Source organism: Panthera onca, chromosome B2 (assembly GCF_046562875.1).
Source record: "Panthera onca isolate mPanOnc1 chromosome B2, mPanOnc1 haplotype 2, whole genome shotgun sequence".
Lineage (NCBI taxonomy): Eukaryota > Metazoa > Chordata > Mammalia > Carnivora > Felidae > Panthera > Panthera onca.
The window spans coordinates 99704019-99724516 of NC_138343.1; the positions used below are offsets into that span (position 1 = coordinate 99704019).

At 41.6% G+C, this 20498-nt stretch overlaps 1 protein-coding gene and 1 long non-coding RNA gene across 10 annotated transcripts in view; one reads left to right on the top strand and one right to left on the bottom strand.

Annotated features, from left to right (window-relative positions):
• The window catches only part of SLC16A10 (solute carrier family 16 member 10), a 114038-nt gene that overhangs the window by 91982 nt on the left and 1558 nt on the right, over window positions 1-20498 (top strand). The window contains exons 4-5 of the mRNA XM_060616401.2: window positions 9449-9592; window positions 17656-17884. Of these exons, the coding sequence (XP_060472384.1) occupies window positions 9449-9592; window positions 17656-17884 (373 nt within the window). The remainder of the gene's footprint in view (window positions 1-9448; window positions 9593-17655; window positions 17885-20498) is intronic.
• Window positions 1-20498, bottom strand: part of LOC132667501 (uncharacterized) — a 58267-nt gene that overhangs the window by 8123 nt on the left and 29646 nt on the right. For 3 of the 9 annotated variants that reach the window (XR_009605183.2, XR_013555724.1, XR_009605175.2), the window contains 7 exons: window positions 16283-16357; window positions 15927-16152; window positions 9413-9566; window positions 8995-9058; window positions 4712-4779; window positions 3415-3556; window positions 2674-2851 (listed from right to left, as the gene is read on the bottom strand). This is a non-coding gene — a long non-coding RNA (uncharacterized LOC132667501). Of the gene's footprint in view, window positions 1-2673; window positions 2852-3414; window positions 3557-4711; window positions 4780-5522; window positions 5622-8994; window positions 9059-9412; window positions 9567-15926; window positions 16153-16282; window positions 16358-20498 lie in introns of all 9 variants that reach the window. The other 6 variants (XR_009605176.2, XR_009605179.2, XR_009605181.2 and 3 more) reach the window with 5 other exon arrangements.

A 20498-nucleotide genomic window follows, 5' to 3' on the forward strand; every position in this document is an offset into this window, starting at 1 on the left:
TTTTAAGTTTACTTATTTTTGAGAGAGAAACAGAGACACAGCATGAGTGGGAGAGGGACAGAGAGAGCAGGAGACACAGAATCTGAAGCAGGCTCCAGGGTCCGCCGGGCTGTCAGCATGGAGCCCAACGTGGGGCTTGAACCCATGAACCGCAAGATCATGACCTGAGTTGAAGTCCAACGCTTGACTGACTGAGCCATCCAAGTGCCCTTATTTTCTATTTTAAGTTGAAGCCCATCTTCTAAAATGCAGGATTATATGAACTGTCATCTAAATCCAAATTGGTTTTGATAATTCCAATAGAACATTTTGCCAAATCTAGATCTGATCTAAATAATGCTATGTCAAGGGTGCCTGGGTGGCTCAGTCGGTTAAGCATCCAACTCTTTTAAAAAAAATTTTATGTTTAGTTTTGAGAGAGACACACGAGTGCGAGCAGGGAAGGGGCAAAGAGAGAGGGAGACACAGAATCGGAAACAGGCTCTAGGATCTGAGCTGTCAGCACAGAGCCCAACACAGGGCTCAAACCCATGAACTGTGAGATCATGACCTGAGCTGAAGTTCAATGCCTAACTGACTGAGCCACCCAGGCTCCCCAAGCATTCAACTCTTAATTTCAGCTCAGGTCATGGTCTCACAGTTCGTGAGATGGAGCCCCGTGTTGAGCTCTGTACCGATAGCTCAGAGCCTGCTTGGGATTCACTCTCTCCCTCTCTTGCTGCCCCTTCCCTGTCTCAAAATAAATAAAATTAAAAAAAAAATTTTTTAATTAAAAAAAATAATGCTATGGCAAGAATGGACTTTTGTTTTGCCTTTTTTTTTTTTAACCTAAGGGGAAAAAATTTTTTTTTAATGTTTATTTTTGAGAGAGAGAGAGAGACAGAGTATGAGCAGGAGAGGGGCAGGGAGAGGAGACACAGAATCCTAAGCAGGCTCCAGGCTCTGAGCTGTCAGCACAGAGCCCAACACTGGGCTCAAGAACTATGAGATCTCAAGAACTATGAGATCATGACCTGAGCCAAAGTTGGACGCTCACCTGACTGAACCACCCGGGCACCCCTAATGGAAATTTTTGAAAAAATGTTTATTTTTAAGAGAGAGAGAGAGAGCACATGCACACATCGGGGAGGGGCAGAGGGAGAGGAAACAGAATTCAAAGCAGGCTCCAGGCTTTGAGCTGACAGCAGTGAGCCCGATGTAGAGGCTTGAACTTATCAACTGTGGGATCATGCCCTGAGTCAAAATCAAGAGCCAGAGGATGCTCAATGAACTGAGCCACCCAGGTGCCCCAAGGGAAATCATTAAAAACAAACAAACAAAAAAACAGAAAAATAACAAATTTTTTAAAGAAATCTTAGAAAATGTTTTTAAAATTAGACCAGGGTTTTTTGAGCCATCAGCCATCTTTCATCCTTCTGAACTTTTCTTTTTCTGTCCCTTAGTGGCCTTTAAGTAATCTTTACTCTGGAAACCCTTCCCTCTTTTTTCTGAGTCCCTACCTTTACGTGTCTTAACAGTGCCATGTGTGATTACCGACAACGTGGAAGCCCATCTTCATGAAATGGAAAGACTGGCCATTTAAGAAACCATGCAGAGCCAGCTCCTTGTACCTCTAATGGCCCTGTTAGGTCAAAGGTCTGCTCTGCTCTCTACCTGGTCAGCTGCTGGAGGCAGGGGGGCACCTGCTCCACAAGTTTAGTCATGATGGAGACATCTTATTAGTAGGTAGACACTGGGCTGCCTTAAGATGTTCTTAAAAATGTTAGTGGGCAAAGAATTTTATGTTTTCATTTCAAACACATCTTAGAGCTTTATTCTGAAAGCACAGTTGATCAGATTTAACAAGCTAAAATGGCATTTGAGGCTGACCTAATCAAGGAATATCTATCTTAATAGCCATAAAGTCCTATTTCAATATTATATGGTGTAAAGGGCTTAATTTTTATGTACCCAAATCTAGGAGTTTAGTTTTCTTCCACATTTGATCGCCTCACTGGGTTTGCTGGTGTACAATGTACTTGTGAAAAAACTTTCTAAGTGAATGCCCCACTTGTTTTACTTTTTTTTCTTAGCAAAAACAGAGGTAGAGAAAACATACTTGTTTAAAAAAGACAGGAAAAAAAAAAAGGACCCAGACCAAACCCTCATTCCATTCAGAGTTCTGTTCATCTTACTTTGAAGTCAAAGGGTAGTGTAAAGTTTTGATTTGCAACAAATTCTAAGATTATCCATTAACTACTCTAGCAAGCTTTCTACTTCCTTTCAAATGTGCATCTAATTTTTAAAGGGGCCAGGCTCTTTTCTTTGAGTTTATCTTTTAAAAAATGTATTTTAAGCAGAATGATCTTTTAGAGTTGATGGAATAGCTTTTCAAATGTTGAATGGATGTATCAGAAACCTACTCTAACCTGCAGGTGAATCAGAGGCAACAGGTTGAAGCTGCTAATGATCTTTGGAGTGAATAGCAAGTGAGTGAAACTGCTCTGAACTCCATATCCCTGCTGGAAAGTAGGGAGCTGCAGAAATCATTCTTTATTACAAAACCACTGAAAATACCGTGTCGCATTTGTTACTCCGTTTTTGGATATAGCATGTAAACGTAAAAGTTACAGGTCCCCTGACCTGCCCAGCAGAGTGTATTCTTCTAGCGACAAAATGGGTGCTGATGTTTACCTGGTGTCCAGCTTGACGATGTGTATCTGAAGAGGAAGGGCAGGAGATCAGGAAATCAGAATCTTCACAGGCAAGGACAGTTGATGACTGCATTACGGGAATCTGTTTATCTCTCAGAGGGCACAGTAACTGCAACAGCCGTGGATGATAACTGTTGTTGATTTTTGCCTGCTCAGTTCTGCAAAAGTAGTTGAAGTTCTACCAGTTCCAGAGCCTGCAATGCTCTGGTGAAGCTGTTTTTGTCTTGCTTTCCTGGCCTCCCGAAGTTACTGCCTTTTTTTTTTTTTTTTTTTAAGCACTCCATAGTGGAGTCAGCAGCTGTTACTTCAAGTCCACATCTTTAAGTAGCCTGTAGTCCCTCTTGTTTAATTAATTATTCCCCAAAGATATATAGTTTAACTTCTATGTACAAAAGTTTTATCATATTCTTTATGTAATAAATTATATACATGTTACATAAAAGACACTAAGCTCAAACCACCCATCCCCTTAAAACGCTGGAGGCAAGGGCAGTTGAGGCTGAAGACCATCATAGTAATGGCTAATACCGCAATTTTATAAAATACTGTGGATCATTATTGGACCTCTTTTGGCCAGTGACCTCCTTGCTTTGCTGGTGTGTACCACCATTGGGTTTTAAGGGTTTCTTCTGTAAGTAAAGTGATGTAGGGTTCCCTTCTGCTGGGTATTCTATCGTGCAACTATTTGTCAAGGAGAAACTTGAGTTTCTGCTGCACTTACATCAGTTTTATAGGAGCTGTTTTTATTCTGTGGTCACCCATTTAATTTTCTTCATGGTTGACTAAAAGCCAGAGGACTTGGGCTGGGTTCTCCATGGAAAAACACTGTCTGATGTCTCCCTGTGTCTGGCACTGTCACTCCTCTGAAGAGGAAGAGGTAGAGAGGGAAGAAGCCAACGCAGCAAGATGACTTTTTCTCTTTTTTAATGTTTGTTTTTGAGAGAGAGAGAGAGAGAGAGCGAGAGAGCAGGGAAGGGGCAGAGAGAGAGGGAAAAAGAAAGAATCCCAAGTGGGCTCTGTGCTGTCAGCACAGAGTCCAATGTGAGTCTTGAACCCATGAGCCATAAGGTCATGACCTGAGCTGGAACCAAGAGTTGGATGCTTAGGACGCTTAACTGACTGAGCCACCCAGGCGTCCCACAAGATGACTTTGTCGGGTTCCTACCTCAACCTCTCAAAAGGGAATCCGCATCTAGGCTCTAGGGAGGGGAGAGGAACCTCTCCCTTTGGCTGGTCAGAAACATGTCATCCATAGATGAATGAACGGTTGAACCGCTGTTTACTTGGAAGTGGGGATGGTTGGGAGGAAGGGGAAACTGTGAACTGTTCTTTTTTTTTTTCTTTCTTTCATGCATGATGTAGAATGAACAGATATTTTTGGATATGAGTTCTTGGATGACAAAACAATAAAAGGGTTTCACACAACCCACAAATGGCTTCTGTGGGTAGCAAATGCTGCTTGAATGATAAAAAATGTTTTAGAAGCAGGCAGCATTCAAGTTGTCAGCAAGGTTTTGGTAATCCCTGACAGGCGTGCAGCCCTGGAGTAAACCAATGTTTGAGGACCTAAATAAAGGACTAATTCCTACCCTGAAAATACATTCAGATAAAGTCAACTTGAAACAACTGCTCTACAAAATGATGTTATTTTTTACGTAGATAGTGGCCTCTGTTGTAAGCTCTGTGTTCGTTTATAAAGTTAGGTTAAATAGGGAAACATCTACCTAACATTTTCACGTCCTTATCCATGTAACGCTTTTTGAGAGATACGAATTTGGCCTAATAGTCATGCTTTCCGCTAAATTAAAGTGCATGGCAGTCTCCAGAGGATGAGACATTGGCAGAGATTCATCAAATAGCCTGCAGCAATCATGGGAGACCAGGCTGAAGTACAATGCACCAGATCTCCAGGGAACTGCTACCTCAATTAAGGAAGGATCTCTAGGACCCAGAGACTAGCATCCCTAGACTCTGTTCTCCGACCCCCCCACCCCCACCCCCTAGATTCCCATACTTACCGACTGTTTTTGAGCTTGCAGATTTGGGCCGAGGGTGAGGAGGTGTATTGGAAGCTGAAGTTCTTGTTCTATTTCAACAGCAACAACAGCAACACATTTCAATGAAATAACACCCCTCATAGTTGAAGAAATAAGTTTCCACTTAAGCATAATTTGGACTTAACAAACTCATCCACTTTCAAAAGGCTCAAAACAATTCACCTTATTATCCATTTTAAGGATCTTAAAGTAGAGCAGGGGGAAAACTAAACTAAACCACTAATGAAAATAGCAGTTTGGCAGGCAAGTGTTCTTAGTTTCATCAAAAGAATGACTGGTAAGTTTAGTTTAGTTTTTTTTTTTTTTTTTTTGGGTTTTTTTTTTTTGTTTTGTTTTGTTTTTAATACTGAACAATATCTTTTGAAAAGTTAGATTTGGGGCGCCTGGGTGGCTCCGTCAGTTAAGCGTCCGACTTCAGCTCAGGTCACGATCTCGTGGTCTGTGAGTTCGAGCCCCGAGTCGGGCTCTGGGCTGACAGCTCAGAGCCTGGAGCCTGCTTCCGATTCTGTGTCTCCCTCTCTCTCTGCCCCTCCCCCGTTCATGCTCTGTCTCTCTCTGTCTCAAAAATAAATAAACGTTAAAAAAAAAAACAAAAAAAAAGTTAGATCCTTTGGGTACTTACTGAAGTAGATTAATACATTAAGTCTGGATTCAAATTCTAAATAAGTTGATGAATACACATAATTATATTCTACGTGCCTTAAATCAGGTTATTCATTTTCTTCGGAATTGAGCTGGAATCCATCTTTCCACTTTGTCTAATTTCACTTACCAACAGTGATAAAGGCCTGGAGGAATAAGCCAGTTTGAGGTCACCTTTATCAACAGCTACCTTATCTTTGCAGCCACAAATGGATTTCTTAGACCAGCACTGTTCAATAGAAATGTAATGTAAGCCATATAATTTATAATGTTCTACTTTCCATAGTTAAAAAAAATTTTTTTATGTCCATTTATTTTTGAGAGAGACAGAGTGTGAGTGGGGAGAGGGGCAGAGAGAGAGGGAGACACAGTATCCAAAGCAGGGCTTCCAGGCTCCGAGCTGTCAGCACAGAGCCCGATGCGGGCCTCAAACCCACCAACCGCGAGGTCATGACCTGAGCCGAAGTCGGACACCCAACCTACTGAGCCACGCAGGCGTCCCTCTACTTCCCATATTTAAAAGAATTAAAAACAGGGGCGTCCGGGCAGCTCATTCGGTTAAGCATTGACTTCAGCTCAGGTCATGATCTCACAGCTCGTGAGCTCAAGCCCTACGTCGGGCTCTGTGCTGACAGCTCAGAGCCTGGAGCCTGCTTCAAATTCTGGGTCTCTGCCTCTCTCTGCCCATACCCTGCTCATGCTGTTTCTCTCTCTCTCTCTCAAAACTAAATAAACATGAAAAAAATCAACAACAAATGAAACTAGTTTCATGATATATACAATATATTTTATTTAATGTAGCCAAAATATTATTTCAACATGGAATCAATTTTTAAATTATTGAGATATTTTGCATGTTTTTCCACCAAGTCTTCTAAATTTTCTGTATTTTGCACTTCGAGCACATCTCAATTTGAAGTAGCTACTTTTTAAGTGCTCAGTAGCCTCTGTGTGGCTAGCAGCTACCACATTGAACAGCACAGTGTTAACAGCGTGTGTGTAAGGAGGCAGCTGGAAGTGAGGCTGCAGTAGCAAAGCTTTTATCTATTAAAGCAGGAGCGGGAGCTTTATCCTGAAGGCTGTGGGAACCGTCAAAGGATCTCAGAGAAGTGTTTTTCGTTTTGAACTTAATCTGGTGGTCTCAGAGAATTTAAAGATGCAGGAGTGGGGGGCTCAAGCCAGAAGCATGCTAGGAGGCTGTTGTTGTCTAAGTGAGTGATGGGAGCCTGAACTGAAACACAGGGAACACAGACCAAAAGAAGTGTGTCTGAGAGGGGGAGGAGGTAAAATCATCAGAATTTGGCGGTGACTCCTGCATCTGCAATCTAGGATGCTTTTTAGGTTTCTCCCTTGGAGAGTTGGGCCAAAAGTAGTAGTGGAGGGAAGGCAGATTGTGAGGGGGAGAGGAGTTCAGCATGAGTCATATTCACTTTGAGGTGTCTTTGGAACAGACGGGTAGATAGGCCTAGGGTGACATGCAAGAGTTTATACAACAGAATGTGTAGCCTTAGAAGCTAGAAAGGCTGGGTAGGAACATGCAATACTTAAGGTGCCAATGAAAACTTTAGGCAATAGCAAGAATGGGATATAAGGTGGAGGTCATCAAGGACAGCTTTATAGAAAAGGTGGGATTTGAGCAGAGTCTTAAAGAATGGGTAGGATTCAGAAAGTCAAAGAAGAGACAGCAGAAATGTAGAGAGGTAACAAAGTATGAGATGTGTTTAAGCAACACTATTTGAATAAACCTGTCCTGCTGGGCCAGATGGGATTAGGGCTGAGATCAAAGCCAGCCTAATGCAGTTTGCAGACTGGCATGGGGTTGGATCCTGCTGTGTTGTAAATTTAAGGTAGGTGCCAACATTTCCACAAAAAATTTCTGACTTCCCTTTAAAATAAAAGGGGGCTTGGAGTATGTGTTCCCTCTCTCCAGGAAGTCTCTTTCACTCCTTCATGCTACTTGCCTGAGTCCTGTAGATATTTGAGTTTTCTGCTTTTGAGTCAAGGATCAATAGGTAATAAAGGCACAAAGACGACTGGTGACAGGTTATGAAGGGCTTTTAATACCAAACCGAATATAAATGTCAGTGGTGGGTAACTAATGGATGAGGGATTGATCAGATTAAAGTCCTATTTAGAAGAATTATTCCGGAGCAGTGTGGAAATAGAGAAGTTAGGGAGGAGAGTTACCAGTTTGGGAAGGGAAAAGACAGAGTGCTGGTGTTGGCATATCCAAGTGGGCCTAAAAATGTGAAATGGAAGTCTCTTAAGAAGACGTCATCCCTACAGGCTACTAGGAACACTTGGGAATCAATGGGCCATTGAGTTTGCTGGGTAATTTGCTTTGCAGGCTTCTAGAATTCAGGCCAAAGTTTGGTATAGGGAACGGCAAGTCTGATTGTTTGAAACAACTGTTTGGGTTAGTTAAAACATCTCTGCGATTGCAGAGAAAACAGTGGGAGTAGAGACATGCTTTTTTTTCCTTGTGAGCACAGATAGATGATCATTGAGAAAAGGGAAGTGCTAAGATAGGGATGAAACTTGGGGGCTGTGGGAGCAAAGCTTATGTTAGTGGGTGCTGAGTTGCCGTGTATTTTTCTTTCACCCAGTATAACAACTGCCTGGCCACACTTCCTTTTAAAACATAGTCAGGTTGTTGTTTTACAGTCATTAAGTACACTGCAAATAGAGGGAAAAGGTCCTTGAAAAAAGATAGGCTAAAATTGGGTGCCTGGTGCCTGGGTGGCCCAGTCATTTAACCAACTGATTCTTTTTTTTTTTTTTTTTAATGTTTATTTATTTTTGAGAGAGACAGAGACAGAAAGAGGGAGACACAGAATCCAAAGCAGGCTCCAGGCTCTGAGCTGACAGCACAGAGCCTGATGTGGGGCTTGCACTCACGAACCATGAGATCATGACCTGAGCTGAAGTCGGACACTTAACTGAGCCACTCAGGTCAGGTGCCCCAACCAACTGATTCTTGATTTCAGCCCAGGTCATGATCACATGGTCGGTTGGTTGGTCATGACATCAAGCCCTGCTTCGAGTTCTGCATTGAGCGTGGAGCCTGCCTGGAATTGTCTCTCTCCCTCCCTCACTGCCCCTCCCCTGCTCGCACGTACACTCTCTCAAAATAAACAAACTTTAAAAGAAGGCTAAAATTAAAATTTTCAGTTATAAATAAGGTCTGAGGATCTAATTACATTGTTGATTATAGTTGGCAACAGTGTATTGTATAACTGAAATTTGCAAGAGAATAGAAAGTGTTCTCACCCCCCTCCCCCAAAAAAGGTAAATATGTTAGGTGATAGATGTATTAACTAATTTGATGGGGGGGGGGATCTTTTTACAATGGATATGTGTATCAGTGATAGGCCGTATATTTTAAATACTTGAGGTACTATTGCTATCTCCATTTTACAGACAAGGCAACTGAGGACCTAAAGGTTAAGAAATTATTCAAGGTCACAAGGCTGATAAGGGATGGAACCAAGACTTGAACCCATGCAGTCTAAGAGGCTTTTCTCTTAACCGCTGTGTTAAACTGTGTATCTGTCTGTTCTGATGTCACACAGATAGGCAAATTCACAGGTAGGGAACCTTACTTCTGCTTTATCCTGGAAGCTCCACTCCAGCTGTTTCAGGGGTGTCAGTTTGGTTCAGGTCCTCCTACAAGAGATAAAACTGCCTTAAATAGCCTGTAAGGAGAACAGATAATTGGGTCCTGGGGTGACCTTGAGAGGAGAAGGCTGTATGGTGTGTTCAAAGTATGTTCTCTTCCTTTAGCTAATGGCTCGAGGTTAACTTATAAAATGTACATTTGTCATTTTTTTGAAATAGGACCTCTCCTAACAATTCTTCTTTTGTGCAAGCTAAATCATGTTAGCTTTGTCTTCGTATGTTCTGATGAACAATTATCACAGAAGAAATTGTATAAATATTTGGAACTGGAAGGGGGTGAGAATCCATAACATTGTGCAGACACAAAGACATTTTGTGTCAAAACTTGTCAGTTTTTCCTACCGTATTTAGTGTTGCTTCTTTCTTGATGGTCCACAGATGAAATATGTGAATGAAAGATTTCAAGATGGAAAAAATAAAGAGGTGGTTCTCATGTGCATTGGCATCACTTCAGGAGTCGGACGGCTGCTCTTTGGCCGGATCGCAGATTATATGCCTGGTGTGAAGAAGGTTTATCTTCAGGTACTTTCTTAAGCTGCTTTTCCCCCAGCAGAATTATCTTTGTCACCTCATGTCTCATTATATGTATGTATGTGTTTGCTTAAATTCTTCTGTAAAAATTACAAATGTTTTCTAGAACCTAACTTCTACCAGCAGTTTTTCAAGGCCAAACTCAGTTATGAATTTTGGGTTTTCAACATGAGAAATTGGCGATCACACAACAAGCTTACTTGTTTTGTCACGGCACTCCACCAAATCAAGATGGTTTTTGCCCACTGCTTTTTCTAAGAAGAATTTTTTATTTCTGGCACAGTTCTCTTAGTCATGTGCCTTTTGCACCACCTTGTGAAATTCAGGGGCCTGTTTATTTTGAACTTTTTTACTGCAGATTGCCTCCTGGGTGTTGAGGGCTGTGCACTACGCAAATGCTAATTCCAAGCTCACACGGACACTCACTTGACAAGCACTTAAATGACTCCTCCGTGCCAGACACTGTGCTAAATGCTGCGGATGAAGCATGAAACATGGTCTGTGCCCTCAGTTAGTCGCTAATGGTCTCATGGAGAGACAGAGTTGCAGCAAAGTGGAATAATGGCTATGCTAGATGGGTGCTAGAAACATAGGCACCAACTATCTGAATCACTAGTGAGGCTCTGAGCAGGCTTCCTGGGCTGGTGTGGTATTAATAGGTGAGTGGCAGTCAGAAAGAGAAGGAAGATAGAGAAGTGTGTTCCAAGCAGAGGAAACCACATGGGCAAAGAGGTGGAGGTGTGACATAGTATATTATGTCTGTGAAACTGAGTGTTTGAATGGAATAAAGGGAGAGCGATAAACTGACTGGCTGGGGGGCAGGTGGGGGGGAGGGAGGTGGGGAGAGGCAGGAGCCGGGTTAGGAGAAGGATAACACTATCCTGAAATCTACCAGGAGCCACTAGAGGGTTTTAACTGAGGGAGTGACATGACAGTTGTATTTTATTAAGCTTAATGCAGTGGCTGTGAAGGGTGGATGACGTGGGAGGGCAGGAGCTCAGGCAGTCACAAAAGGCTACATGTTGTGCAGCTCTGTTTTGGTGGAGTGGCCAGAATAGGCAGTGCCACAGAGACAGAGTGGATTCCTGGTGGCCCGGGGTGGGCGGGGGTGGGGGTGGGGGGGCTGTGGGGAGTAACTGCTACAGGCTCTGGGGGTTCTTCCTGGGGTGATATATTCCAAAGTTAGGCAGTAGTGATAGTTGTACAACTTTGTAAATTCAGTAAAACGTACTGAATTATTTACTTTAAATGGGTGAATTTTATGGTATGTGAATTTATCTCTATCAAGCTGTTATTAAAAACAACAACAACAACAACAGAGTGGAAGCAGGGGTACTAGCTGGAGACCATTGAAGCAGTCTAGGCAGGAGGAACCAAGGCAGAAACACTGGCATCAAACAGTAAAATAGGGATATGGGAGTAAGAGTTTGACGGAGCCACCAAAGCTGGGTCTGAGATTTGTGGCTCCGGTAACAGAATGGATGGTTGTGCTATTGCGTTTAAGATGAGTCATTTCAGTAAATCGGAGTAAGATGTGGAGTTCACTTTTGCCATGTTAAATTTTTGGTGCTCATGGGAGAGCCATGTTGCGTCTGGAGCTCCTGAGAGATCCCAAGGGACCTGTGGGACTTTGGCATTCGTGGGCTGTATGGGTAAGCGGAGGACGAGGGATGTGCATGAAGACTGAAGGGAGTGGCCAGCTTAGTGGGAAAGAAGCAGGGCACAGAGTGTTTCAGGGACAGCAGTGGTCAGCAGTGTCGGTAGCTAGTGACAGGGCAAGCACATTAAAGGCTAAAAGGTTTTCATTGCATTTAGCAACAGAGTTTCAGTGGCATGGCAGGTGCTAAAGACTGATCATGATTAGCTGAAAAAATGGAAACGTAGACTACTTTGCCTAACAGCTTGGCTGTGGGAGGACAGTGAAGGGGAGCCCGGGGAAGGGGGCAATTTGGGATTGGGGAATTGAGCGTGCCAGCTCACTGTATAGATGGGAGGCAGTATTTGAGCTGGGCTTTGAAGTAGAGCTGGGATTTAGGTGCAGGAAAATGATTGGAAAAGGCATTCATTACAGATAAAGAAGCTTCCATTAGATGATTTGAAATAACCCAGCTGCCATTTATTGAGTACTTCCATGTGCCAGACAATGAACTAAGTGCCCCACATGCAATCTCCCTTGTTCCTTGCACCAGCCCTAAGAGGAAAGTATCGTTGTTATTTCCACTCAGAGGTACGAACCCTAAGGAACAGAGGCTGACTCACTGTGGGTGTCTGTGTGGAGGTCCCGGCAGCCAGCTGCAGAAAGGAGTCTGGTCACATAGCAGAAGGGAGAGTAGACAGCTGGTAGAGTGCTACTTTTACAAGTATTTACTGTATTATGATCGTTTCCCCCTTTTTTAGGACCTAACTGTGGGTATTCTTGTGGAACATTTGGTTTTGTTCTCAAGTGTCAAGAGAACCCTCTAATGGACATTCGATGCATTACAGACTTAAAAATACTTATTTTGAGAAAGAGAGCACACAAGCAGGGAGGGGAGGGGCAAAGAGAGAGAGGGAGAGAGAGAGAATCCTAAGTAGGCTCTACGCTGTCAGTGCAGAGCCTGACATGGGGCTTGAACTCACACACTGTGAAATCATGACCTGAGCCGAAATCAAGAGTCAGACACTTAACTGACTGAGCCACCCAGGCGCCCCTGTATTACAGACTTTCAGCTTCCTTTCATTCATGCAAAGGATTGTGTCTACTGTGTTCCAGCCTAGACCTTGGTGGGATGATACAAACAAGACACACGTGGTCCCTGAGTTCCTGGAGCAATACTGGAGGCAGGAAAAATGAAGAACTCAGGAAGACAGGGAGAGTGACAAGGGAAGAGGTTGGAAAGCTAGGAGGGGCCAGATTATACAGGGCCTTGAAAGTCAAATTGAAGAGATTTTGCTTTAAGTGTTGTGGGTCTTTGTTGGAGAATGAAGTGGTCTGATTTCACATTTTAAGTCACTGTGGTGGTTCTGTCTCTGGAGGATAGGTTACTGGGGTGGAAGCAGTAATCCATTCTCCACAGCAGCATATGCTGAGTCACGAGTGACATGACTGCATTTCAGAGAGCCTGTGAAGGAGAAAAAAGGCCTTCAGTGTGTCCTGTGTGTCCTGTGGCTGCTGGGAGTGCGCTCCTCCTGTGAACACAGTGGCACAGGAGCCAACACAGGCCTTGCCCGTGTGGCTACTGGACTCACTCCTTTGTATCACTCCCCTCCTCTGTCTCTCCTTTTTCCTGGCTTCCCTGCCCACCTGCCAACCATTCGGTGTGGCTTTTGATTCTTGGCTGTTCTCTGCTGTTGCCAGCTCCAGCTCTGTTTGCTTCCTCCTCTTTCTCTTTCCCTCAATGGCTGGCTGCCTTTTGGCCTAGCCTTTAAAAGTTGGAATGCTCCCACTCCTTACCTTGCTGTCGTTGGTGGTGCAGACATGCCTACTGCCTGCTTTTGTCTGTTATAGCCCAACTCCTCCCTGTCTCCTAGCAGCTGGGCACAGATCACACCTCACAGCCTCCCACACGGTCTAGTTTCTGGTCACAGGCATCTTGGGTTTGGGAGGCTGCGCAGCAGAAAAGCACACAGGCTCTGGAGACACGAGTTCAGCCCGGTCCTTGCACCAGCCGTGTTCAGAACTGGCAGAGGGCTGTGGTAAGGATTCATGGTGACAGCTTATGTAAAGTGCCAGCCCAGAGTGGAGGATTAATGCATCCTTCCTTTTATTGTGTGGTTGGCGAGGGGCAGACAGGGGGAGAATCCCAAGCAGGCTCCAAGCTGCCAGCACAGAGCCCAACGCAGGGCTCGAACTCACGAAACCGTGAGATCATGACCTGAGCCAAAATCAAGAGTCAGATGCTTAACCAACTAAGCAACCCAGGCGTCCCCTTTTTATTTCATCAAATACTGAAGCAAATCCTGATTTGGAACAGATCTTAAGAAAGAAGACTTTGGTTATCCTGAACTAGAGATCTTTGCTTATAGATCACTTAGCTTATAGATCACTTACATTTTGCTTAAGAGTTCTGAATTTAAACTCTATCAAGGTCCTGGTTTCCAGGTATTTTCAGCTAACATTTTGTTTTTTATTATTTCTTTTGAGAGAGAGAGGGACAGAGAGAGAGCACAAGGCGGGAGGGAGGAACAGAGAGAGAGGGAGAGAGAGAGAATCCACACTGTCAGCACAGAGCCCAATGTGGGGCTCAGACTCATGAACTGTGAGATCATGACCTGAGCTGAAATCAAGAGTCAGACACTTAACTGAGCCACCCAGGCGCCCCCAGCCTAACAGTTTTAAATGCTGAAGAGATGACTGAATTGCATTATATGGAATTATAATGGTGAAAGTCTTTCTGCTCTGGGTTCCTAGCCAGAGGCCCTGAAAGTCTGGAAACTTTATATTGAATAAATTTGTAGGAGCAACACTTGAACCTAACTGTGGCCAGCTGTATGTCTGCCTCTGAAAATGCCTCCTGCTTATTCAGGTGCAGCTCATTTTTCCTCTTGAGCTATACTTAGATTCCTGAGCAGAACTTAAACTGACATTTCTCCAAGAATGTTCTCTTTGTGATAGAAATAGGGAAGGGTAATATAAAAAAAACAATTTTTTTTTGTTCTTAAAGTATGTAAACTAACTCAAGCAAGGGGTTATTCTTCTAAAGCCTATAATATTGTGACAGAAGATATTTCCTTGGATGGTTTTAAGAAAACAAAAGCAAGAAATACATCTCAACTGTCAATGCCTTATTAAATTAAATGTCATTGCCAGAGATTAGAGGAGAATTAGGAGCCTCTGAATACCTTATTTAAATCTAACCAGAGTTGCTGTGTTTGAGGAGAGGAAAACAGACTGTAGTAATACCAAATTTATTCATCTTTCAAAATGGGGCATCTACAAATCAATATTTGATGTATGGATCAATATATTTTTTAATAGGTTTAATTTATTTAGCAATCTCTACACCTAACATGGGGCTCAAACTCACGACCCTGAGATCAAGAGTTGCATGCTCTTCTGACTGGGCCAGGCAGGTACCCGTGGATCAGTACTTATTTGGGGAAGTGATGAAGTATGGAACCTCTCATATGAACAGTTTGCAAGCTATTTTCTGAGAAATGCTAAAGAATAAATGTGTAAATTCCTGTGAACTCCATTCTTAAAGAAAAACCAAGAAATTTTACTTTTAAATAAAAATTTCTATTTAAGTTATTAAAATTTAACAGTTTCAAATAATAACTAACAATTACTGCCAAGTAATTAAAAAAGAAGATAATATAGTTTGGATTGAGGAGAACTTGTAGTCAGGTAAAGTATTAAGAAATGATATGGTTCAAATATATAGTAATAAATTCAAAACTCTTAAGTGAATGATTTTTTACAAAACTTACCAAAGAACAAAAATTGCAAGGGGCCAACGATGTATAGAAAAATCAGGATAACCACCAAAAGTAAAGCACCTGGGTCTCATGTTACATAAGTTTGTTCAAGAAAAACATTCATTTATTGAGCACAGTTGACTTTGTACCAAGTAGTATGCTAGGATTTCACTAATTCACTCTGGTTCTCTTATCTTGGAAGAGATTTGTACTAAACAAAATAGTAAAAGAACAGGAAACATTCAAAGAAAAGAATATTCTTGAAAGCTAACACATAGCATAGTTACAGTGGCATGGTTGTGAATGTTTGGTCTGTGGCAATGTGGCCTCACAGTGTCCTGAAGTTTTATTGTAGATCCTCTGGAGTTTGTGATAATAGAGATAAGTTTCTAAGATTCAAATGACTTTCCATGTTTATCTCCTTTTATGTTTTGCAGGTAGAGTTAAAAAATGCATATACAATTAAGACTATTATATGGTTATTTTATCAATAACTCCTGAAATCTTTACCTACTTACGAATTTCAACCCACTTTCTACATTTTGATTTATTTTTAGATCTGTTTGTATAGATGGAAAGCATCAGGAAGCCTTTTTACTGGCTCAAGGTCACAGAATGCTGGAACCTGGTCTTGTTCCTCTGGGCCTTTAGTTCTTTCCAACCTATCAGGCCGCAAGCCCAATAATATCCATGCAAGAAATTCTGTATGTGGTTTCATTGAAGTTGGGGTAGAGATGAAGATGTTTAAGTAGAAAATAAAAAATCAGGAGAATGGGAGATTGTGTTCTTTGGAAAATGTGAGTGCCAGGCTTATTTTTCAACAACCAACTCGGAGTCTTATACTAATCATTATACCATAAAGCCATGTTTTAACCATGAAGAAAAATTTTCAGTTGCATGGTGTGATGGTGTCGAAAAGAGATCTAACCTGGAGTTTGAAACTTTTTTCAAGAGCATGTTTCTTATTGTGGGGTCAGTGGACCACTTGTGTTAAAGTCATCTGGAGAGCTTGGCCAGACTGCTATTCCTGTATCCCTTCACTCAGTCTGCAGCTTCAGGAACTCCTCAGGTAATCCTGATGTGTACTAGGTTGTGAGGGGCTGCCCTGAGGTGAGCTACCGAGCTTGGTACGCTGTAGGTGTGCCTAGTGGGTCCTAGGAAAAACAGAATAGGCAAAGATGGTGATCCAGATGGCTGCTTCATGGTCTTTCCCTTCCCCCCCACCCCCCTGTCATTGAAGGGTATCCTCTAGGAACAGTAGTTCCTTCTGCTCTCTACTACTACCTGTGTAGACCAAGGGTTCCAGGATGGGCACGTTTGGGCGCATTACTACCCCTCTTCCAGAATCACTATCTGCATCTGTAAAATGGGCACAATATTAGTATCCACTTCATAAAGTTGTTAGGAGATTATTAAAGTGCTTAGAACAGTGCCTGGCATTTAATAAACAAGAAATGATAGCTGCTATTATATGCATATTTTTCAAAAGCTTGATGCATTTTGAAACATTTCTTCTGCTGCCTAGTGAATTGTCCAGTTTTAATTCGTTCTTTGCCTAAAGAAAGTTATTGAATTGTTTGCTTCTTTTTTTGTGTTCACCATACTTGGAATATACAACTATGGCAACATCTAGAACACTTGATGTGCACTTGTTTCACGTGTTCATCTCCCCACAGCCCAAGGGTAGGGACCAGGTATTATTCACATAGCACACGGCACAGAGCTACCAAATGGCAGGCAAAATTAAGTGTTCGGTTCTATTAACTACTCTAACGTTAAAATGAAAGTATTCCGTGGCTCAAAATATTTCCAGACCTTAACTCTGGAGGCTTAAATAGGATATACCTATGCTGTATCACCAGAAAACAGTGTTTGAAAGTATCATTTGATAATCATATTGATTTACACTATCAAGTAAAATAGGATTAGAAAATTTAGTTCTTCAATGTTATAGCAGAATAATTTGTTTTTCATTGCATATTATACATATTTCCTATGACCGTCAGAATTTAATTAGAATTTGAATAATCAAAATTCAGTACATATTTGTATAATACCTATCAAATCATAGTTATTTTAATCTCTCACTTGGTCTGAATATCTGGAATATGTCTGGAATATTGGCAGGCAATGTATTCTAAATTATTTAAATATCTAAACCTTACATCATTGCATTCCCCGAATTGGAAGCTTTGTGATCTGATCTGATCTTCCTGGCATATTTTCCGTTTGCAAAGGACTAACACCAGTAGAGTATAATTTCAAAATCAGATGTTTGATTAATGAATTTGAGCCAATACTCAAAGAACAGATATTTATTGAGTGCTGACCAGGTGCAAGATTCTTAAACCTTAGAATATCTAGTCCAAAGAGGACTTGTACAGATTCTGACCTCAAAGAACTTACAGGCTGGAGGGGAACGTAAATATGTAAAAATACTTACTTTATTCTTAATGGAAATTTTAAGAAAGTGCTAGGGGAACTTAGGGGAGATGATTATGGGGATTGATTACATAAAATCAAGGTGAATTGGGCCAGGGAGGCAACTCTTCCAGGGAGGAGTCAGTTAATATTCCTAGGCATGCATGTTGCTCAGTAATTGCAACATATACTTTTCCTGAGAGCAGAGTTGACATTGTGGTGGTGTCTTATTCTAGGTACTCTCCTTTTTCTTCATTGGTCTGATGTCCATGATGATTCCCCTGTGTGGTGTCTTTGGGGCCCTCATTGCTGTCTGTCTCATCATGGGTCTCTTCGATGGATGCTTCATTTCCATTATGGCTCCCATTGCCTTTGAGTTAGTTGGTGCCCAGGATGTTTCTCAAGCAATTGGATTTCTACTTGGATTCATGTCTATACCCATGACTGTGGGCCCACCTATTGCAGGTAAATGTAATGGTTCTCCAGTAATTATATGTAAAATATATTATGATTTATTGGTTGGTGGTCTTTTGCTTTTGTATGTGCCTTATTGATAACATTTTTAATAAGACCAGCTGTAGATGGCATGTTGAAAAAGTTTGCTGAGGAGTCTCTCTTATCCTTATTGATAATCTGACACACTCAGTAAAATGTGTAATTGCAATCTTCTGGGCTTTAAGCTTTTACAATTCCTGTATTTCACTTAGTATGTGTTTTGGAGAAATGGGAACATAGTTTCTTTAAAAAAAGAGGTGAAGATTCTAAAAGATTTCTAAATATGTATGCTTTGGGCAAGAGATCGTATCCCCCCTAGAAATAATTAATGAAAAATACCATTTAGTGGAAACAACTCAAGTGTTCATCAGTGGATGAATGGACAAACAAAATGTGGTGCAGCCATAACGGGATATTATTCGGCCATAAAAAGGAATGAAGTATTGTACCAATACATGCTACCAGGTGATGAACCTTGAGAACATTATGCTAAGTGAAAGAAGCACAAATACAAAAGGTCACATACTGTATGATTTTATTGATATGAAATATCCAGAATAGGTAAATCCACAGAGGCAGAGAGCAGATTGGTGGTCTCCAGGGGCTGGAGGGAAGGGGGAGTAGGGAATAACTGCTTAACGGGTATGGCATTTCCTTCTGGTGTGATAAAAATATCTGGGGACTAGATAGAGGTGGCGGTTATACAACACTGTGAATGTGGTAAGTGCCACAGAAATGGTTAATTTATGTTATGATGCATTTCACCTTTAGAAATCTTCTCAATAGCATAAAATTGTCTCATGTTCAATATCACTGGGGTGCCAGTGAATTATTAGATTAGAATCTGATAAAATTAGGATAAAATTCAAATGTATTTATTATCGTTGGTGTTTGGCACGTAAGGGGCTCAGAGAAAGTTCATTCTCGTGTCCAGAATCGCACATATCTAGCAACTTTTCCCGCTGGGAACCTAGTCACGAATCAAGCACACAGAGTCACTAAAGGTCACAGTCTCCCTGTAGCAGGAGAACCCTCCAGCCCTTCTTTCCCTGCCTGCAGGTAATAGACTATTCACACTATTTTTACACCTTACAAACGTAGATTTCTAGGGTTTCCAAGTCAAAAGCAGATAATAAGCAGCACTTTGGTAGGAATGGTGTTTGCAACTAGAAATAACTGATAACAGACCAAGAATAAGGAGATAACTGGAAACTTCCTAAGTTGGCAGAACAGCACCCAGCAACTGGCAGCAGAAAGCTCTTGACTCCTCAGGAGCTTCTGATGGATCATAGTATTACAGTCCAAACATGATGACTGGTGTTCATAAGGAAGGAAAGGGTCAGTATATAAGGAATATTCTGACTCAGAAGATAAGAAAATTGTAGATTTAGATATATTGTATATTTTATGTTTCTATCGAGAATAAATGCACACTTCATGTGTCGGTACTTGACAGATTCTCAGCTGTTTATTTAGAAAAGTCAGATACTCCATACAGTTTGTTCCCTGGACATTTCTGATAACTTAGGTCTTATGGTAAAAGTTACAAAAGTTTAAAAACACTAAGATAGGGGCACCTGGGTGACTCATTTGCTTAAGTGTCCGGCTCTTGGTTTTCGCTTGCGTCATGGTCTCGCGGTTTGTGGGTTCAAGCCCCACTGGGTTCTGCACTGACACTGAGGAGCCTGCTTGGGATTCTCTCTCTCTGCCCCTCCCCTGCGCACGTGTGCGCGCTCTCTCTCTCTCGAAAATAAATAAATAAACGTTAAAAAAAAAAACACTAGGATAACTTTTAAAATCTGGATTTTGTGGGGTGTCTGGCTGGCTCAGTTGGTAGAGTATGTGACTCTTGATCTTGGGGTTATAAGTTCGAGCCCCATGCTGGGTGTAAAGGTTACTTAAAAAATAAAATCTTAAAAAAATTTTTTTTAATGTTTTTATTTATTTTTGACAGAGACAGAGCACATGTGGGGGAGCAGCAGAGAGAGAGGGAGACACAGAATCTGAAGCAGGCTCTAGGCTCTAAGCTGTCAGCACAGAGCCCGATGGGGGGCTGGAACTAATGAACTACGAGATCATGACCTGAGCTGAAGTCAGACATTTTACCAACTAAGCCACCCAGGCACCCCAAGAATAAAATCTTTTTTAAAAAACCTGGATTTTGTTAGAGAAATTAGAAATAAGGAGTATTCAAAATAACCGTTTTTAGAAGCAGAGCCCAAGGATCTCTGTTTTATGTTTTAAGCAAAAAACATAAGAATATATGTTTTACTCCCACGTGCTGATAAATGTATGTAACAGTCTTTTTCATCCTCTTAGATCTATAATTTTTGTTACGATTTCGGATCATAATTTTAAATATAGTTTCATGTTATTTCATAAACAAATAGGCCTAAGAAAGATGTGAAATGTAGACGTTGTAAGGACCATTACACCAAAGGCCAGAATACCCCAAATGGCCTTTGAATAGTTTTGAGAAAGCCAAAGCTTGGTTGCAAATATTTTTTTCCATGTAATAACTTGGTGTGAAAACCCATAGGCTTGTAGTCTGTGACGAGATTAAAGATCTAAGATCTTTTCCTTC